This window comes from Talpa occidentalis, unplaced genomic scaffold (genome assembly GCF_014898055.3).
Source record: "Talpa occidentalis isolate TD23 unplaced genomic scaffold, MPIMG_talOcc4v2.1 talOcc4.17, whole genome shotgun sequence".
NCBI classification, from domain to species: domain Eukaryota; kingdom Metazoa; phylum Chordata; class Mammalia; order Eulipotyphla; family Talpidae; genus Talpa; species Talpa occidentalis.
Genome location: NW_023601754.1, coordinates 135,246 through 154,019, shown reverse-complemented (window position 1 = coordinate 154,019; position 18,774 = coordinate 135,246). Strand labels below are relative to the sequence as shown.

The 18,774-nt window shown below is 71.2% G+C and overlaps 1 protein-coding gene across 1 annotated transcript; it reads left to right on the top strand.

Moving 5' to 3' along the window:
* The first annotated feature begins 633 nt into the window (after nt 1-633).
* Nucleotides 634-15,952, top strand: SPIRE2 (spire type actin nucleation factor 2). The gene is made up of 15 exons (XM_037515725.2): nt 634-973; nt 7,182-7,225; nt 9,241-9,594; nt 10,857-10,937; nt 11,032-11,196; nt 11,506-11,592; nt 11,696-11,819; nt 11,929-12,098; nt 12,367-12,556; nt 13,001-13,119; nt 13,351-13,485; nt 13,560-13,627; nt 14,649-14,676; nt 15,280-15,398; nt 15,635-15,952. Exons 1-15 carry the CDS (start codon nt 634-636, stop codon nt 15,846-15,848), a joined length of 2,238 nt encoding a protein of 745 aa, XP_037371622.2. The 3' UTR covers nt 15,849-15,952.
* The last annotated feature ends 2,822 nt before the right edge of the window (nt 15,953-18,774 follow it).

Here is an 18,774-nt window from a genome sequence, read left to right as displayed (position 1 = left end):
CTGATCTCCGCAGCTACAGCTAGGGCCGAAGACTCCCTGGCCAGGCGACGAGGTGACCTGTGGGCCGACGGCCCCTCCTGGACTCAGGGGGAATGCGGGCACCCTGGCGAGCTGCAGGATTTCAGGGGACACTGGCGCCCCGATGCAGCCTGGGCGCTCTGGTGGAGAAGGTGATCTGTGAGTCCCCCACCCCCGGAGAGAAGCCAGTTCCCGCCGGCGGTTCACAGGCCCCTCCCTCTCGGCCTGCTGGCCACGGGCACCGAGTCCCGCGGCGCCGCCTGGGCTGGAGGGCGGCCTGGTGCTTGGTTGCCCGGAGGAGGCCGGGGCGGCCCCCCCTCCCGCGCGCCGCCGTGGGCAGCGCCCCTCGTGGGCTCCGCACCCGCCCGCCTCACCCCCCTCCAGCCCCGGCCCGCGCCCCCTGCCCTGCCCCGCCCCCGCCCCCCGCAGGGCCCGCGCCCCCAGACCCGCCCCGCTCCCACCCCCACCCGGCCCTACGCCCGCTGGGCCCGCCCCCGCGCCCCCGCCCCGCCCCCGGCCCCGCCCCGCCCACTCCGAGGCCCGCCCCGCGCCACTCGCCCCGCCCACTCCGCGCCCCCGCCCCGCCCGCCCTCACCTGCGCCCGGGGCGGGCCGGATGACACAGCGGCGGCCGCCGGCCCCGCCCGCGCTCGGCGCCCGCCCTGGAGACCGGCCGCGCGGCGGGGATGGGCGCCATGGCCCGGGCGGCGGCGGCGCGGCGGGCGCGGCGGGCGCGGGGCGCGCGGGCCGGCCCGAGCCGGGGGAGCTGTCCCTGCAGGCGGTGCTGGCGGCCTACGAGCAGCCGCTCAACGAGGAGCAGGCCTGGGCCGTGTGCTTCCAGGGCTGCCGCGGGCTGCGGGGCGCGCCGGCCGGCGGGCGGCGCATCCGGGACCCGGCGGACCTGCTGCTGCGCAGGGACGGCTCGGTCGGCGCGCGCCCCGCGCCCGGCGCCCAGGGTGAGCGCGCGGGGCGAGCGGGGCGGGGGGAGCGCGCGGGGGGAGCGCGCGGGGGGAGCGCGGGGCGGGGGGCGCGCGGGGGGGCGCGCGGGGGAGCGCGCGGGGGGGGAGCGCGGGGAGCGCGGGGGGGGCGGGGCGGGGGGCGCGGGGGGGGCGGGCGCGCGAGCCCCGGCGCGCCCCGACCTGGACCCCGCCCCTCCCGGCCCGGCGGCCTGGGGGCCGCGCCTCCCGCCCCGAGCCGGAGCTCCTCCCGCGCCGGCCCCCGCGCCGGGCTCCCCTCTGGGGCGAGGGCGCGGGGCGCCGGCGCCGGGCTCCCCTCTGCGGTCCCCGCCTGCCCTGCCTCCTTCGGCGGCGCCCGGCCCTCGGCACCAGCCCAGCCCTGCGGGCCAGGCCCCTGGGGGCGCAGGCCGCGTCCTCGGCGGGAAGGACGCGCCCCTCGGGGCCGCGGGGCGGGAGAGGCCGGTGCCCCGAGCGCTGCGCCGCGAGTCCCGGGTGTGACCGAGAAAGGGACTCGGTGACATTCCCGGCCTCCGGGTGGCTCTGCTCAGAGTCTCGAGAACCGGTGCTCAGCCATTGAAAGGCACCTGGAATCTGTTCTAGTTGGCCGGTTTTAGGAGACGATTTAGTCTTTCTTTGGAAAAAAAAAAACCCTCATTTTCTTCCCTGGAGCGCTGGGATGGAGCCCTTCGTGCCCCCCGCCCCAGCTGCTGTTCTGCTAGGAAGCACCAGGGCCAGCTGAGTGTGCGGAGGAGGGCTGGGCGCTGGGCACCGTCCAGCCTGAGAGCTCGGACTTGCAGAGATGCCCATGGGCAGGCCGCACGGGGGCTGGGGGGCGGGCAGGCGACACCAGCCAGGGCCTCCTTGGTGACAGGGAGGGTTCTGGGCCCTGCCAGGGACTGCCCTCCACGTGCCCGATCCTGTCCCATGGCCAGCCCCCCTCCAGCCACACCTCCCCTGAGCCTGTGAGTCGCTATTTCGCACAGAAAGCACAGGCAGTTTGGCAGGCGGACACAGTAGGAGCTGATCACTGACTGTGGTGCCGAGTGGGCTGAGGCCCTGGTGTGCCACAGCCACGGCCAGTGGCCGGTCTGGGTCCGCACTCGCGGCTCTGGGTGTCTCACAGTGTCAGGTGCGGGGGGCTCGGCGAGGGCCCTCGGGATGCACAGTCACATGGGGCCTTCTCCTGAGGTGGTATTTTCCTCCTCAAAAGACCACCCAGGTGCCCCCTCCACCCCTGGGGGTCATCCTTGTAACCCCAAGCCCCGCAAGGGGATGGCACTGTAAGGCATCCACCTGGCTGACCCTCTGACTTGAAGATGGGGACAGCGGCATGGGCCAGCCAAGGCCGAGCGGTGCTCAGGGCTGCCTGCTCTCTGCAGGGGCAGGGGGAAGAGGCGGCAGTGGATTTCTTTATTGGGGCTCTCAAAGCACACCGGGAGGCCATCCTGGGGTCGTCCTGCCTCCTCCACCTGTCCATTCCCTGGCGAGGGCTCCTTCTCCTGGCCCCTGCAGACCCAGCGGCACCTCTGGCTTCGCTGCTCACAGCTGCCCGGGAATCTGGCCGGGCACGCGCCAAGCTCAGCCACAGCCTTCCTGCCCTGTCCCCTTCCCAGGGGGCAGCGCCCGGGACCTCAGCGCCGTTTCGTTTTCAACTTGGGGTGATCTTGTCTCTTCTTCATAAATGCGTCTTATAGAGATGGGTGAGGGCTGCGGCCTCTTTAAAGATTAAGAAAAGTAGCTGCCCTGAGCTGTCTCGTCTGTCCTTGTTCAACTTCCATGAGTCGGCTGCGGAAGACAGCTCCGGTGCCTCCGGGCTGCTGGCCAGCCGTGCTCCGGGCTGCAGGGACGGCAGGGGGCTCATGGCTCCCTGCAGGGACTCACCGGCGCTGCTCAGCCTCAGGACTAAGGAATTTAATTCCTGGATGTTTAAAATAACTTTAAAAATCAACCAACAAAACTGTACTAGGGGGCTGACCTTGGCACACAGGTGGCTAGTCTCGGGTCCGAGCTGGGTGGGGGCTGCCCGCATGAGCTCTGAGCCCGCAGGGAGGCCTTCTCCTAGGAGCTCGGAGACCCCCGCTCTGTTGTGTGTGTGGTTTTTTTTTAGATTTATTTATGCATGCAAGAGCTGGGGTACAGGCCAGAGGCGCGGGGGTGAGAGGGTTCACCAGAGACAGAGCGGGGAGCAGAACAGGCAGACTGACTGAAAGGCACTGCTGAGGGGAGCAGCAGGTAGATGGGGAGGTCTGCTGTGCCATGTGGGTTGCTCCCTGGCTGGGGATCAAACTCGTGCTGCAGAGGCTGCGGACAGCTTCACAGTGCTGGGCTTAACCCCTGCGTGGCCAGGGAGGCCCCGCCCCCCACCCTGCCACTCTGTTTTGTTCTGTTTTGCTTCCGTGGACGTGACCCCTGTGTCTGCCCAGGGGACACCAGCCGGAGGTAAATGCCGCGCGAGGGTGACTTCCCACGCAGTTGTTGCGATGGCAGCTTGGCTTCCCGTGGAAGCCCCTTTTCAAAAGCGGGAAGCCGTGTTAACGCGGGAGGTTATTTTTAAGCAGCTGTGAGGCGGGCTAGGGCCGTCATTAGCGCCTCGGATGGGGAAAGGGTCTTTTTAATTGATCAGGAGACCCAGTGGCCTCGGGCTGACCCCACGAGGCGGTCAGCCTTCAGGTGGCCTTGGAATGTCTGCAGGCCCTCCAGAGAGTGCCCGGTGGGGCAGTGCTGGGCTCCAGCTCCAGGACACCCGCCTGGGCCCCAGGCCCCCGGGGCATGGCCAGGCCCCGCCTCCGCTCCGCCCTCCATCTGCCCTGCCAGCTCACTCCGCCTGCCTCACTGCTTGCTTTTCTTGTCACTTTGTTGTGAAACCTTCTACAGGCCCCAGTCTTCACACCTGGATGCCTCACTTGGCAGGGGGGCTGCTGCCAGTCACACCTGCCCTCTGGGCCAGCTGTCCCAGACACCCTGGCCTGTGAGTGGCCTGTCCCTCTGGGCCTGGTGCCGCCTGGAGCAACTTCCTCTGCTTTGCTCATGTGGCTGTTGAGGGGCAGCCCCGTCCCCACCTGCCCCAGGCCCGCAGGGCCGCAGCGAGGCGCATCCCCCGTCTGTGTGAGCGGGGCGTGGCCGCCAGGGCTGCAGTGGGCTCTGGGGCTCGGGGGCTGTCCTTCCCAGGTCCAGCATGAGGGGGGCTCTGGGCCTTGCTGGCGGCCCCCTCCTGTGGGCAGCGTCTCCTGGGCTGGTCTTAAGTTTCTCCGGGGCTTCTGCCATGGGCAGCCTTGGCTGCTGTGTGGGGGTGGCCTGCTCGGGGCAGCGACACCTGTTCCCTGAAGCCCCCGGAAGCCGGGACCCTCCTGGCTGCAGCAGTCCTCCATGTCGCTCGCCACAGGCCGCCTGGATGCTGCCCATGGCAGCTTGGGGTGTCAGTGCTGCCTGTGGAAGCCAGTCGGCCCAGCGGGAGGGTCTCCCTGAGGGGCTGGGGGGGGGCTCCTGTCCCTCTGCCCCCGGGCCCTGGTCCTCCTGGGGCTCGTTCTGGGTTGTCTGTGCCGAGACAGAACCGCTCACTTTCCCGTCCTGCCCCAGGGGGCTGAGCTGTGGGTGCCGTGGGCATGGCCGGTGGCTGGTCCCGGGCTGTAGCCGCCCGAGCAGGGGTGCAGGGGGACGCTGGCCCTGCGGGGTTCCTCCGTGGAAGCGTGGCCTCAGGGACGGCCGGGTTAGGGGCCCTGGGGGTGACTTCTGGTGGCTAGGAGTCGCGCTGCGGGTGGGGAGGGGCCTGTGCCGGGCAGCCCCCTGCCCCGTGCAGTGTCGGGATCCCATGCCAGGGCTCTGCCTCGCAGCAGCTCCCCAAGGCTGGACGGTGCGTGTTTGCGGGGGGGTGGGAGCTCACCAGTGCCCCATCGGTCTGGCTGCACCACACGGACTCAGCCCCTTCTAGACACCGCGTCCGGCTGCGGGGCAGGCAGCCTGCAGGGCTGGGGTGTTGGCACAGGCTGGGGTCCCCGCCTGCCCAGGGGCCAGGGGAGCCGTGCCTGCCGCCAGGGCCCCATTTCTTTGCTTTGCGCTCATACCCAGCCCCGCGGCGGCGCGAGACGTGCGCAGGCAGCACGGGCCCAGAGACTGGTCCAGCCCGGGCTCGGGCGGGCCCAGGAACCTGCATTTCCAGCCAGGCCTCTTGGCAGTGCACCAGCCCTGAGGGCGCTCCAGGGCCAATAAGTACCCCGGGCAGTCAGAAGGGACAGGTCCAGGGTGGGCCCTGCACCCACCATGGAGCTCAGCCTCAGCGCAGTGACTGGCAGCTGCGCCGCGTCCTGGTGCCAGCAAGGCTTGGGCGAGACGGCGCCTGGGGCAGACACCGGGCAGCTGGGCTGTGCCACCCAGGACCCCGAGGGCCTGGCTGGCCCCACCCACTGCTGCCAGGCAGGACTCTGTGGGCCGGGGTGGCCTGACCGTGGCACCCGATGCCCGCAGAGGTCGCTCTGGGGAGCGGCACTGGCGGAGAAGCCACCCTCACCCGCTGGCCACTGGTTGCCGGGCCGCACTGCAGGGAGGGGTGGATGTCTTTGACCCTGTGCTGTTTGCAGACACACCCAAGTGCCTGCCCCGGCCCCACACCCTGCTCTGCGGCTGGCCGGAGACAGGCCGAGCTGGGGCTTATTTTTGATGCCGGAACAAGCCTTGACGGGCGCATTTCCAGGTGGGCCCCAGCCTCCTCATGGGGCAGCACCTGCGCTGGGCTCCACGCGGGGCCATGGGGGCAGAATGGGAGCCAGAGGGGCCCGGAGGGGCCGGCTGTCTGATTCCAGAGTCTTCTCCTGTCCTGAGCTCCCTGTATGTGGGGGCGTCCCCCACAGGCCAGCGCAGAGCCCCAGGCCTCCCCACGCTGCTGCCCACAGGACCCTGCGCCCCTGCAGCCCCGCCCTGCCGGTGTGCAGGAGGGGCCATGGGAGCCACTGCGCAGAGGACAGGTGTGACGGGAGAAGCCCGCGCACCCTCAGCCCTCAGCATGGGCGGGGCCTGGCGGGTCGGCTACATGGCCAGGTAGCTTCCTCTCCTGTGGAGGGTGCCCCGGCTGGCTCCATGTGGTGGCCTGGGGTCTTTGCCCCAATAGTCTCCTTGGGGTCCCCAGGGATCCCCTGGGAGCCCTGCAGCAGAAGCCCTGCAGCCCTGCACCTGGACACTGACCACGTATTGCTGGGGTGCCTGTATGGGGGGGGGGCTGCGGGTATGGCCAGCTGGCGGCTCCGCCCCTCACTTGGGGCTGCCCCACGCAGAGCGCGGTCCTGCCTTCTCACTCCCGCTGCCCCATCCAGCGCAGGACACACTGTCACCAACTGACCAGCGCTGTCGCGGTGGTGCTGACAAGCCCAGGTGGACCATCCCCCCTTATTTTAATGGGCCAGCCCAATGCAAACCCCTGATCCTTGGCGATCTTCCTGCTCCTGATGGCATCTTGAAAACATTTGCAGAGTTAGCAGGTTTGCTTAACAGACAATTTCATGGTTTATGTTTTTTTTTTTAACCCCATCTCATTCCAGAAAAGCTTTAAGGCAGCTGAAGGTCAGCTCTCGGCCTGCTGCTGGCCTGCGGGCTGTGCTGGGCATGGCAATCGGATCCTCTGGATCTGAGCAGGGTGTGGGGCACACCACGCACCCTCACACCTCCCTGTCCTCAGCTGTGAAGTGGGGACCGGCCACCTGCCCCGGCTGGGTGGCCATGTGTGACAGCACAGACAGCTGGAGCTCGGCTTAGCTCCTGCCTTTAGTCGGGGATTGATTCTCCGACAGATGGATAGTTGGGGGGCCCCCAAGTCCAGAGGGGGCAGCCAAGGGCTGGGCCCCCAGAACAAAGCCTGCCGCTTCCTTTGAGACCTGCCTTTCGCAGGTCTCTTCGGTGACTCCCGGGTCCTGCTTCCCCTTACCCCCGGTCCTGCGCCTCTTGTCTCCAACCACAGGGGCGGGGCCTCCAGGGGCTGGTTGGTGTCTCTGTTGGCTGCCCCCCAACCTTCCCCTGGGGTGGTGAGCGCAATGTAGGGCAGTGCGGCCATCAGACGGCACCTGGGGTCTGGCTCGCCAGCGCGTGCGGGTGTCCAAGCAAGTGCCCGGTGGCTCCAACTGCTGTGTCTCTCGGGGTTCAGATGGAAACCCTGGGGGTGCCCAGTGCTTTTGAGGGGAGGCAGGTGCCGGACATGCCTAACTGCTCTCCTCTCCTGTTGCAGAGCCCACAACAATGGTGGTGTCGCCAGCCAGCTCAGAAGCCCAGGTACAGCTGCAGCGAGCCTGGTGTCGCTTGGCCCAGTGTCGCTGTGTCTTTTGTTTTTTTTAAGATTTATTTACTTATGCATGCAAGAGCTGGGGTGCAGGCCAGAGATCTAACTCATGGGGGGGCCCGGCCAGAGGGGCTGTGGGTCTCCTGGAGGACGCAGCAGGAACAGCACCCCAAAGCTCTCCTGCCTTTGCTTAGGGCCACACGCAGGGGGCTGTCAGCAGGGAGTGATGGGCCCGGCCTCCCCTGCCCTGCTGCTCCCTGCCCCACTCTGCTGCTGCGGGTCTGTGCGGCCCCGGGCCGAGTCCCGATGGACGGGAACCAGGGTGTGTCCCTGAGAGCTGCCTGTGCTGTCTGCGTGCTGTCAGCGCCCTCACCCTCTGACCTTCCGGTGCGCCTGCATCTGAGGCTCCACCCCAGGCAGCCCTCCAGGGCGTCTGCCCAGTGTCCTGCTGGACAGCTCTGCCCCCACCACCCCAAGGGAACCCACTGGAATATTTGCAAGGCTGTGGCCGGGTGGGCTGCCCGAGGCCCCGCCAGGGGCTGTGTCCTCCCCGAGATGGGGCCGGCCCTGGCTGGCCAGCGCTGCAGGCAGGTTGCTGTGGGCAGGCAGGACTGGCGTTCATGAGACTGGTCAGCTGCCCGGATTTTTACCCCCGGAAAGCAAGAGCTGTTTGCCTTCCAGGGAGCATGTCCGGGGTCTGGGCAGAGCACAGAGAAGCTCTGGGCACCAGCGGTCAGATGAGAGGCTGGCGCTGGAGTCAGCCCTTCCCATAATGGGCTGCTTGCTCAGGCCAGGGTGGGGGAGCCATGTGGTGGGGTCTGCCCTTTCCTGGGGACACGGGGGCCTCTGCTGGCGACGGCTCAGAACCAGAAGGGCAGCCCCCAGCTTTGGGCTGGGATAAAGTTGAATTTGTGTGGACTGTGGCCAGCCCCACCACCGAACCCCACCACAGGGCTGCACCCGCCTCGCCAGCGCACCCAGTCCCTGTTGGGCGCCAGCGGCCTTAGGCCTCAGCCTCACCTGGAGTCACGACGTTGACTGTGACTGGGTCACCTCCCTGCCGGGAGGCCGACCCCTCCGGGTGGCCAGGGACTCCTGGCTCAGGCGGGATCTGGTTCCCATGCCCCCCCCCCCACCTCCCAGTGCAGGCTGACCCACAGCCCTGATGCTTCCCAAGGCCTACTCGCCTTCAGCCCTGCTCAGGCCAGCCCCCTGGGCTCCCTGTGCTGGGAAATGAGAGGCCCAGGGCCCTGGAGGCCTGTCGGCCGGGATGGGCGGTGCCTGGGGAGGGTGTGGTTCCTGGACCAGAAGCGGGGTCACTCCTGCTAGCTGGGAGCTATGGCTTCCAACAGTGAGTCCCAAGTCCAGCTGGGCAGGCCACCAGCCGCAGTGGACTCTATGTCCCCCCAGCAGCGAGGGCTCATCTGGGGACTGTGGGGGGCATGGCGAAGGCACGGCAGGCCAGGCGTCTGTCTGCCCGCCCGCCGCCCGCACAGAGCAGGGCCTGTGGCAAAGCCCGTGCACAAGGCCGGCCGCAAGTGAACCCCGCGGTCTCCCCAGTAACGGGGTCTCTGCACGAGGCGCGAGTGCCAGTGCGCGGGGCTCTGTGGGTCGGGGGGCTCTGAGCGTATTTAATACTCCAGCGGGGGCGCAGCCTGGCTCGGTTTTAGGGTTTCCCCCAGCCAAACGGACACACAGCGAGGTTCACGCGCAGCTTAAAATGTTTCCTACAAGGTCAGCTACGGGGCTTGTCGCCTGCCCCTGGGCGTCCTCCTGGCGTTTACTGAGGGCGCCGGGCCCTCTGCTTCGGAACAGCCCGGACGCCGCGCCGGCTCCGCGGCGAGCCCCAGGCCCCTCGCCGGCCTGACCGACGGCAGCGCCAGGGGCGCGGCTCCCCCGCCCCGCCCCGCGCCCCCCGCGCCCCCCGCCCCCGCCCCCGCGTCCCCGGGCTCCCGGCCGGGCTGCTGGCCGGGCTCCGTCGGGGCGGCCCTCACGCGCTCGCCCGCAGGTGGTGCAGTCGCTGGGCTTCGCCGTGTACCGCGCGCTGGACTGGGGGCTGGCGGAGAGCGAGGAGCGCGAGCTCAGCCCGCAGCTGGAGCGGCTCATCGACCTCATGGCCAACAACGACGCGGCCGGCGAGGAGGGCGGCGCGGCCGACGAGGGCTACGGCGGCCCCGAGGAGGAGGAGGAGGCCGAGGGCGCGCGCGCCGTGCGCACCTTCGCGCGGGCCATGCGCCTCTGCGCCGCGCGCCTGCCCGACCCCGGGGGCGCCGCCGCGCACTACCAGGCCGTGTGCCGCGCGCTCTTCGTGGAGACGCTGGAGCTGCAGGCCTTCCTCGCCCGCGTGCGCGAGGCCAAGCAGGTGAGCGGGGGCGCCCGGACCGCGGGGGGGGCCGGCCCAGACGCACCCCTGCCTGCCCGCCCCCCTGGGCGCCCGCCCCGCCTGGAGTCCGTCTCCCCCCCTCCTCCCTGCCCGGGGCGCTGCTCCCGGGGTGCTTCCCTCTGGGCGCAGGCGCCGAGGTCGGGACCCACACGGGAGCCTCGCGGGGGAGGGCGTGGGCGCGGAGCACCTGCCCCCCAGCCCCGCCCGAGGGTGCCCCGCCCCGCAGGGTGCGCAGAGCCGGTGGTCTAGAGGCTCCCCCAGGCCGCAGAGCCGCGCAGCAGCCCCCGCCCCCCATCCTCCCGCAGAGTCCCCGGCCGTCCCCGCCCCGCCCCCTGCGCCCGCGCCCCGGGCGGCTCCGCTCCGGCCTGAGACGCGCCTCGCCCAGCGCAGACGTTTCCTCCGCGGAAACCTGAAGTCCCAGCCGCGGGCGGGCGCGGGCGTCGGGGCCCCTGGCGGGCGGGCGTCGGGCCGCAGACCGGCCGCTGCTGGCGTCCCGGCTGGGCGAGGGAGGGCGCGGCCCGGCGCGGCTCGAGGGGTCGCCGGCCCCACCGGACGCCCCTCCCGGAGCGGAGCCGCCCCGCCCCGCGAGCGCGCGCGGTGGCCGCCCCAGGACGTCCCGAGTACCGGCCCCAGCCCCCCAGCCCCCCAGCCCCGCACCCCATCATTGTCCGTCAGCCAGCGGGGTCCCGTCCGTCCGCGCGCGCCCCCCCCCCCAGCCGGGCTCCAGAGCGAGGCACCCCGCGCCGGCCGCTCCGGTGCGGCCCCAGCAGCCGCGCGCGGGCGCAGACGCGAGGGGGAGGCGTGGCCGCTCGAGAGGGGGTGCTTGTGGCCGGCGCGGAGCCGGGAGGCTGGGGTGGGGGCGGCCGCGCGGGAGGGAGGCGCGGCCCGGCCTCGAGGGGTGCGGTGGGCGGGCGCCGCTCCCCTCCCCCGGCGAGGCTGGTGACTTGGTCCAAAGCAGGTCAGATCCTCCTGGTCGGCACCCGCGCGGGCACCGCGTTTCAAGGGCAAGGGTTCCCTGTCCGCTGCGCGGCTCCGGCTCCGCCGATGAACCCCGAGGCCGATGGCCGCGGCTCGGGCGGGAGGGGTCTTGGCCCCAGGAGGGGAGGCGAGACGGCCCGCCCGTGGCTGGGCTGGGCCGTGGCCCCCGATGACGCTCCGGTGCCCCAGCGGCCTGCGGGAGGCCCGGGCTGGGCCCCCAGGCCAGCGGGCCCCTCCCACCCCTGCCCCTGCCTGGCCCGCAGATGCTACTGAAGCTGCGGGAAGAGGAGCCTCCGGGGGAGGAGCCGCTGGCCGAGCTGAACCACCTGGGGCACACGGACTGGGTAAGCCGACTGGGTAAGCCCGCCCTCCCCGGCGCGGGGAGCCCGCGGCGGCCTCTGGAGCCGCTGAGGGCCGCTCCCGCCCTCTCCCGCCCAGACCCGACTCTGGGTGCAGCTGATGCGCGAGCTGCGGCACGGGGTGAAGCTCAAGAAGGTGCAGGAGCAGGAGTTCAACCCCCTGCCCACCGAGTTCCAGCTCACGCCCTTCGAGATGCTCATGCAGGACATCCGCGCCCGCAACTACAAGCTGCGCAAGGTCATGGTGAGCAGACCGTGGGGCCGGGGGCTGCGGGGTCCCCATGGTCGGGGATGCTTGTCACAGAGGCGCCCCCGCCCCCGGCCTGGAGTCCCCGCTGTGTGTGCGGGCGCCTGCCGGGGCACAGTCACAGGCCCAGGGTGCGCTGGAGAGGCAGACCCGAGCTGCGCCTGGACGCTCAGGCCCTGCCCGGGAGCACAGCTCTCACCTGTCCGGTCCACGGGAAGCCTCGAGGCCACAGCCGTGAGGACAGGCCTGCTCGGGCCTGCCCCGCCCAGACCACGGGCAGCCCTGAGGCTCAGCTGCCTCCCGCAGGTGGACGGGGACATCCCTCCCAGGGTGAAGAGAGACGCGCACGAGCTCATCCTGGACTTCATCCGCTCCCGGCCTCCGCTGAAGCAGGTGCCAGGCCCCCCGGGCAGGTGGGGTCGCTCCCCAGGGAGGCCCCTCCCCTGCCCGCGCCCTCCCCCACCCGCGCCCTGCCCACCCAGCGGCCGCCTCACAGGTCTCCGAGAGGACGCTGCGCCCCTTGCCCCAGAAGCAGCGCAGCCTGCATGAGAAGATCCTGGAAGAGATCAAGCAGGAGCGGAGGCTGCGGCCAGTGGGGGCCGAGCGCTGGGGTGGCCGGGGTGAGTGAGCAGCCCCTCCCCAGCCCCCAAGCCCCCCTCCCCAGCCCCTCATCCCTTCCCCAGGCCTTTCCCTGACCCCTCCACATCCTCCCTCCACCCTCACACCCAGGGTTTGGCTCCCTGCCCTGCATCCTCGACGCCTGCTCTGGGGACCTCAAGTCCACCTCCTGCATCAACCTGGCCGTGGCGGATGCCAGGGGCAGCGCCCAGCGGCCTCGGCCCCGGGTCCTCCTCAAGGCGCCCACCCTGGCGGAGATGGAGGAGATGAGCGCCTCTGAGGTCGGCCCAGCGTCCTGCGGGTGGGGGCGGGGCTGACCGCAGCGGGCGGCATGGCTAGTGGGGCCGGAGGCTGGGCACGGGCCTGAGCTGGGGGCTGGTGCCTCTGGGGCAGGGACACTGGGTGGGGTCCACCTTGCTGGCCTCAGGCCCAGGGAAGCTGGCAGGGCTCTCCGCAGGCTCCCTGTCCTCACACTGGCCTTCTCCTGAGGCCTCAATTTTGTGCAGAGGACGGGCAGTCAGGGCAGGGCTGGGTCTGTTGTGTCCGCAGGAGGAGGAGTCCCCGTGCGGGGAGGTGGCCCTGAAACGTGACCGCTCCTTCTCGGAGCACGACCTGGCCCAGCTCCGGAGCGAAATGGCCGCTGGCCTCCAGCCAGCCCCTGAGCCCCCAGCAGGAGCAGAGCCGGCCCGGCCCCGCGTGGGCAGTGCACTTGCCTGGAGACCCGGTGCCCAAGAGCAGGGCAAGTCTGTCCCCTCCCGCCTGGGCTGGTGCCACCAGCAGGCAGCCCGCAAGGGATCTGAAATTCAGGCCCGACTCCCCTCACGCCAACGTCCCCCGCTTTTTTTAGCCTGAGAATTTTAGTGTTAGGACTCCGCGGTCATTGTAAAACTTAGGCTTTTAACTCCCCACAACTCCGAGCACGCAGCGATTATTGCTGAGGCGTTGGCCTAGGGGAGGCGGCTGGCGGGCGGGTGATGGCCGATGACCAAGGTTGGAGTGCCCAGGCCCCGCCCCGCCCTTGAGGCACCTCCTCACCGCCCTGGCATGGTCACGCTGGGTATTCACAACCCACTCAGGGGGGCCCCCAAGCTGCCCCCTGAGACTTAAGGACCCCATGGCAGCAGCACTGGCCCGCAGAACATGACCCCTGCCAGGACCCCTCATGCCCTGTGTCCTCCTCCAGGCTTCCCCGCCGTGGACATCCAGGACTCCCCTGACCCTCGCTCCCCACCCCGCAGCCACCGCAGTGCCGGGGAGGCCAGGACAGAGGACTCGACAGCCCCTGACAGTCACCCCTGGCTGGTGAGTGATGGGCACTACCCTGGGGGCCACGAGGGGGCCAAGCCGCAGCCTGCGTTTCTGGGGTGGATCTGTGGGTGACTTGTTGGGGCCGAGACTGTCAGACCTGGCCTGCTGTCTGCCGCCCCCTGCTGGGACTTCTGGGCAGTGCGGCCTGCGTGGTGGGTGAGGCTGGGAGACGCCCGCAGCGGGGCACCCTTGGGTGAGCAGGCACAGCAGCCCCCGCCCCACCAGGAGTTCAGCCACCCGGCGGAGAGCCTGGCACTGACGGTGGAGGAGGTGATGGATGTGCGCCGAGTGCTGGTGAAGGCGGAGATGGAGAAGTTCCTGCAGCACAAGGAGCTCCTCAGCAGCCTGAAGAAGGGGAAGGTGAGGGCGGGCGGCGGGTGGGGAGGCCCCTGCGACGTCCTGCATAGCGGTGGCTCAGACGGCCCTTTCCCCAGATTTGCTGCTGCTGCCGGGCCAGGTTCCCGCTCTTCTCCTGGCCGTCCAGCTGTCTCTTCTGCAAGAGGTGAGCCTGCGGCCGAGGGCCGGGGGGAGCAGTGCTGCCCAGGCTCCTGTGCGGGACGCCATGCAGATGGCGAGGGGCGGCAGCCCGAGTTCCGGGCGTCAGTCGAGACTAACTGTAACCCTGAAGGACGGCGGCTCTCAGCCTGGGTGGGACCCCAGACCCCTTCCACCGGGAAGAAGCAAACGAAAAGCCAGAACCCCGCAGAGCAGGCAGCGGCGGCCTCCGGAGCCTGGCAGTCAGGGAGCCCCATGCACTCGCCCCACGGGGCACTGAGGCCCGGAGACCAGACCGGGTGGCTGGACCAGGGGGTGGAGGGATGCTGTGGGGGCCTCACGACCTGCAGCAGCCCCCAGTGCTCGGCACCTGCCGCCTGCAGGAAGGGCTGGAGGCGGGAGGGAGTGTCCTGGCCGTGCCCCGCCTCCACTCGCTGCTCACTTTCCACACCCAGGGTGTTTACATTCAATTTTTAAAAAAGATTTATTTATTTATGCTACAAGAACTGGGGTGCAGGCCAGAGATGTGTGTGTGTGTGAGAGGATTCACCAGAGACAGAGTGGGGGGCAGCAGGGAGGCAGGAGAGGTCTGCTGCGACCTGCGGGTCACCTCCCTGGTTGGGGGTCACACTGCCGATAGCTTGATGGCGCTGAGACTCGACCTCTGTGCCGCCAGGGAGGTCCACGTCGCTCCTCTTTATCTGGAATGCGTGCTTGTGGGGGGCTGCGAGCTGGAGGTGGAAACCCGGGCTGGCAGGGCGGCTCAGGGAGACCGGCCATCCCATCCTGCCATCCAGGTCTGCAACAGCGAAGTGTGTGTTTCCAACGTCAGGGCGGGGATTTAGAGACTTAACTGTGGTTTCAAACTGAGCGCCTGGCCTTGGGCTCCCAGGGCACCACGTGGAGGAGACAGCTGCGTGGTCGCTGGAGGTGCATGTCTCTGGCGGGGAGGACAGCAGGAGCAGCAGCCGCGGGCAGGGCGCTTCCTGGAGGCCACTCCCGGCTGACTCCCCCCCTTTCCCCTTCAGGGCCGTGTGCAGCTCCTGCAGCGTGAAGGTGAGGGCCGCCTGGGGCCGGAGATGCGAGCGGCCTGTGCGGGCCTGCCCAGGAGGTGGGCGGGTGGACGGGGCCCCTGACCCCTGCACACAACACCAGCTGGCCAGTCCATGCTGCCGTTTCTCCTGCGGGCAGAGCCCTTCCTGCACATTCTGAGGCCCGTGTGGGGGCCTGCTCACTCTCTCGCTGCCGTGATAGTGGGCTGGTGCCTGATGCCCTCGCCCTGCTGCGAGCCCCGCCTGTCCACAGGATGGCCTCTGGGCACAGGGGCTGGGTGCTGCAGCTGCACCTACAGCTGCCCCGGCGCAGGGCAGGACACTGAGTGGGCATCACTCAGGACCCTGGCCCGGAAGCCACAATCTGCCCAGGCAGGAACTTGACCAAGTTTCAAACCCTTACTTGAGGGTTAGTGCTGGGGCCCAGGGCGCCTGTGGGTGCTGCCCTAAAGCTTTTGGCCACAGGGCCAGGGGCGGCCGGTGCCAGAGGTGAGGAGCTGCAGGCCTGGCTGGCGCGGGCGAGGCGGTGGCAGAGACTCCCCGGCTGCCCTGGGCGCTGAGGTCGGCCTGAGGAGTCTCTGCGGCCCCGCCCGCTGCTGTGTTGCAGATGAAGATGCCCTCTAAGAAGCTGGCGCACATCCCCGTCTACGCGCTGGGCTTCGAGAGCCCCCCCAGGGCGCCGCCCCCAGCCAAGGCCACGCCCGCGCAGAGGAGGGACGCCTCCCAGTAGGTGCCGGGCGCTGACGCATCTGCGGGGTCAGGCCTGTGGGGCGGTCAGCTAGCTGGGGTGCCTGAAGGAGGCGCAAATGCGTGGCAGCTGTGAGACCAAGAGCTGGGGAGCAGGGGCAAGTGGGTGCTGGGGGGCTGCGGTGCGGTGGAGTCTTGCCTGGGGGCGCGTCGTTGGCCTTCAGGCCCAGACTCAGCGGGGGGCGCGGGGGGCACCCTGACGGCCTCTCCCGCAGGTCCTCGCCTGCGCCTCGAGTGGAGGAGGAGTTCCCGCACATGTATGCGCACGGCTGCGTCCTCAAGGACGTGTGCGCCGACTGCACCCGCTTCGTGGCCGACGTGGTGCGCTCCAGCCGCCAGAGCGTGCACGCCCTCAACGCCTCGCCGCGCCGCGCGCGCCAGACCCAGTCGCTCTATGTCCCGCACACCTGGACGCTGGACTTGCAGTGACCCGGCCGGGGCCTGCACGGTGGCCGGGCCTCCGAGCGGAGCCGGGCTGGTCCTGGGCCAGGGAGACCCCAGCGTGCATGTACATATATACAGATCGATGCATTTATGCCCGTGTGGAGCCTGTGCGTTTGTCACGCGTCTCCTGCCACCCCCACGGGGTGCAGTTGGAGTCGCTTGCTAGGCCCCCCCAGGAGGAGGTTCTTCTCCGCTTGCCTTGTGTCGGGCAGGGGTGGAGTGGGAAGGAGGACAGAGGATTCTAGGCAGTGGAGCCCTTCTGGAGAAACCCCTGCTTGTGTTGACACTCGTCTCCACCTGGGATGAGAACCTGGCCGCTCCCCGCGCCCAGGAGGACATCCAGGCAGGACGGGCTGCCTCAGACCCCGGGGGGTGGAGCACCCGCTCAGCCCACAGGCGCTCAGTGGCCTCATGGCTTTAGAGGCAGCCGGCAGCACCCCAGGCCTCCCACCAGCACACAGAGGCTTTGAGGCCAAGCTTGCTGGGACCCCCGGCTGCCAGCTGTGCCACTGGTACTGCTGTCCTCACATTCTTAAAGGCAGGAGCCCTGGCAGGCGGGGGGCCCTGGCAGGTGGGGGGTTCTGTGTGTCTGTACATGGCCGCCCTCAGCCTAATAAAGGTGGCTACAGGCTTCCATCTGCGTGGTGGGTGGAAGGCCATCCAGCCACGTGGTGGGTGAGCACCAGCGCCAGGCCCTGAAGGGTCCACGGTCAGGATACCCCCACCAGACCCGCCCCTGTCCTCTAAACCCACTGGTCCCGCGGCCAGCAGGGCTGTGTGTGGGTCCGTGTGCTGGGCAGCGTGGGGGCAGTCCAGTCCCCACTGGCCTGGAAGACCCCTGGCCGCATCCCTCATCCCTATTCCTCTTCTCCAGATGGGTGGTCCCCTCAGGGTTTGCAGGGTAGGGACAGCCCCACCTGCTCTTCAGAATGGCCAGAGGACCACCTGCACCCAGGCGGTGAAGTCACCTGTGGGGAAAAGGTGCACAGAGCAGAAGGGGTTTGGCCAACGATACAGAGCTGGCCAGGACCCCTCGGCCGGGGCCTGGGGAGGCCTGCATGTGGGCGCGGCAGGAGGAGGCCGGAGTCCAGGACTCACACAACAAAGCAGCCGGCTTGGCACATCTGTTTTGAGGGTCCCTGGGCATGCAGGGCAACTACCGTCTGGGGGCCCCACGATAGGGGTCTGAAGCTGCTCTTCTGGGTGCCCTACGGCTGCTGCCCGGCCCAGACCTGAGAGCCAGCCTGAGCCTCCCGGTTGCCCACACAGACCAGCACAGGCCTGAAGCGGAGTGAACTGCTGGCGCCTGGCCAGGGTGGCCGGAGTGCCTGACGGCCCAGGAGCAGCCTGAGCCCTGCCTGGGCCAGCCGGCCCTTTAGCAGCGGGCATGGGGGTACCTCAGGGGTGGGCGGCTGGGGCGAGTGGATGGGTGGGGGCCTGCGGCAGCAGCAGCGCGCCAGCCGGCGTCCAGTACTCCAAGTCCAGGGGCTGGCGCCCTGCTCGCTCTCCAGACCGCGCCCACCCTGGCGGGGGGCGCCCGGTCGAGAGGGGGCGGGAGGGCGCGGGGCTGAGTCCCGGAGGCCACGGCCACCTGCCCCTCCTGCCCGGGGCCCTGGACGGCGGCCCGCGACCCTGGCCTCGGCGCGGGGCAGGGCGGCCGGCGCTCCCCTCCTGTCTGCACGTCTCGGCTGCCCGGAGAGCTGTCCCACGCGCCCTCGGCCACTTCCCTCGCTGCCAGGCGCTCCCCAGCCGCGCGGCCCCCGCGCTGGGCGCCCGGCCCCCGCCACGCCCGCCCCCCGCCCGGCCCCCGCACCCCCTCTCCCTCGCCCGCCCCCGCCAAGCCCCCCCCCCCCGCCATGCCCGGCCCCCGCCCGCCCCCCGCCCGCCCCTCGCCCGGCCCCCGCCACGCCTGCCCCTCGCCCGCCCCCCGCCAAGCCCCCCCCCCCCCCCCCCGCCATGCCCGCCCCGCCCGCCCCTCGCCCGCCCCCGCCCCCCTGACCCTCGCCCGCCCCCGCCCGGCCCCCGCCCCGCCCGCCCCTCGCCCGCCCCCCCGCCAAGCCCGGCCCGCCCGCCCCTCGCCCGGCCCCCGCCCGGCCCCCGCCCAGCCCCCGCCATGCCCGGCCCCGCCCGCCCCTCGCCCGGCCCCCGCCACGCCCGCCCCCCCCCCGCCCCGCCCCCGCCCGGCCCCGCCCCCTCGCCCCCCTGACCCTCGCCCGGCCCCCGCCCGCCCCCCCCCCCCCCGCCGGCCCCCGCCACGCCCGCCCCTCGCCCGGCCCCCGCCACGCCTGCCCCCCCCCCCCCGTCCCCCCCGCCCGGCCCCCGCCCCTCGCCCCCCTGACCCTCGCCCGGCCCCCGCCCGCCCCCCCCCCCCCCGCCCGGCCCCCGCCACGCCCGCCCCTCGCCCGGCCCCCGCCACGCCTGCCCCCCCCCGCCCCGCCCCCGCCCGGCCCCCGCCCCCTCGCCCCCCTGACCCTCGCCCGGCCCCCGCCCGCCCCCCCCCGCCCGGCCCCCGCCCCGCCCGCCCCTCGCCCGCCCCCCCCCCCGACCCTCGCCCGGCCCCCGCCCGGCCCTCGCCCGGCCCCCGCCACGCCCGCCCCCCCCGCCACGCCCCCCCGGCCCCGCCCCCCCCACCCCTGACCCTCGCCCGGCCCCGCCCGACCCCCCCGCCCGGCCCCGCCCGCCCCCGCTCCCTTCGCCCCGCCCCCTCCGGCCCCCGCCCCGCCCCTCGCCCGGCCCCCGCCACGCCCGCCCCCGGTCCGCCCCCGGCGGCCCCACGCGGAGCGCCGAGTCGCGCGAGAACTCGCCCGACGTGCCGCACCTTCTTTGACGCAGCGAGGACGGAAAGGAAGTTCCGGAGGGCCGCAGCGCGCAGACGCAACACGCCAGCCCCGCGCCAGTGCGCAGGCGCGCC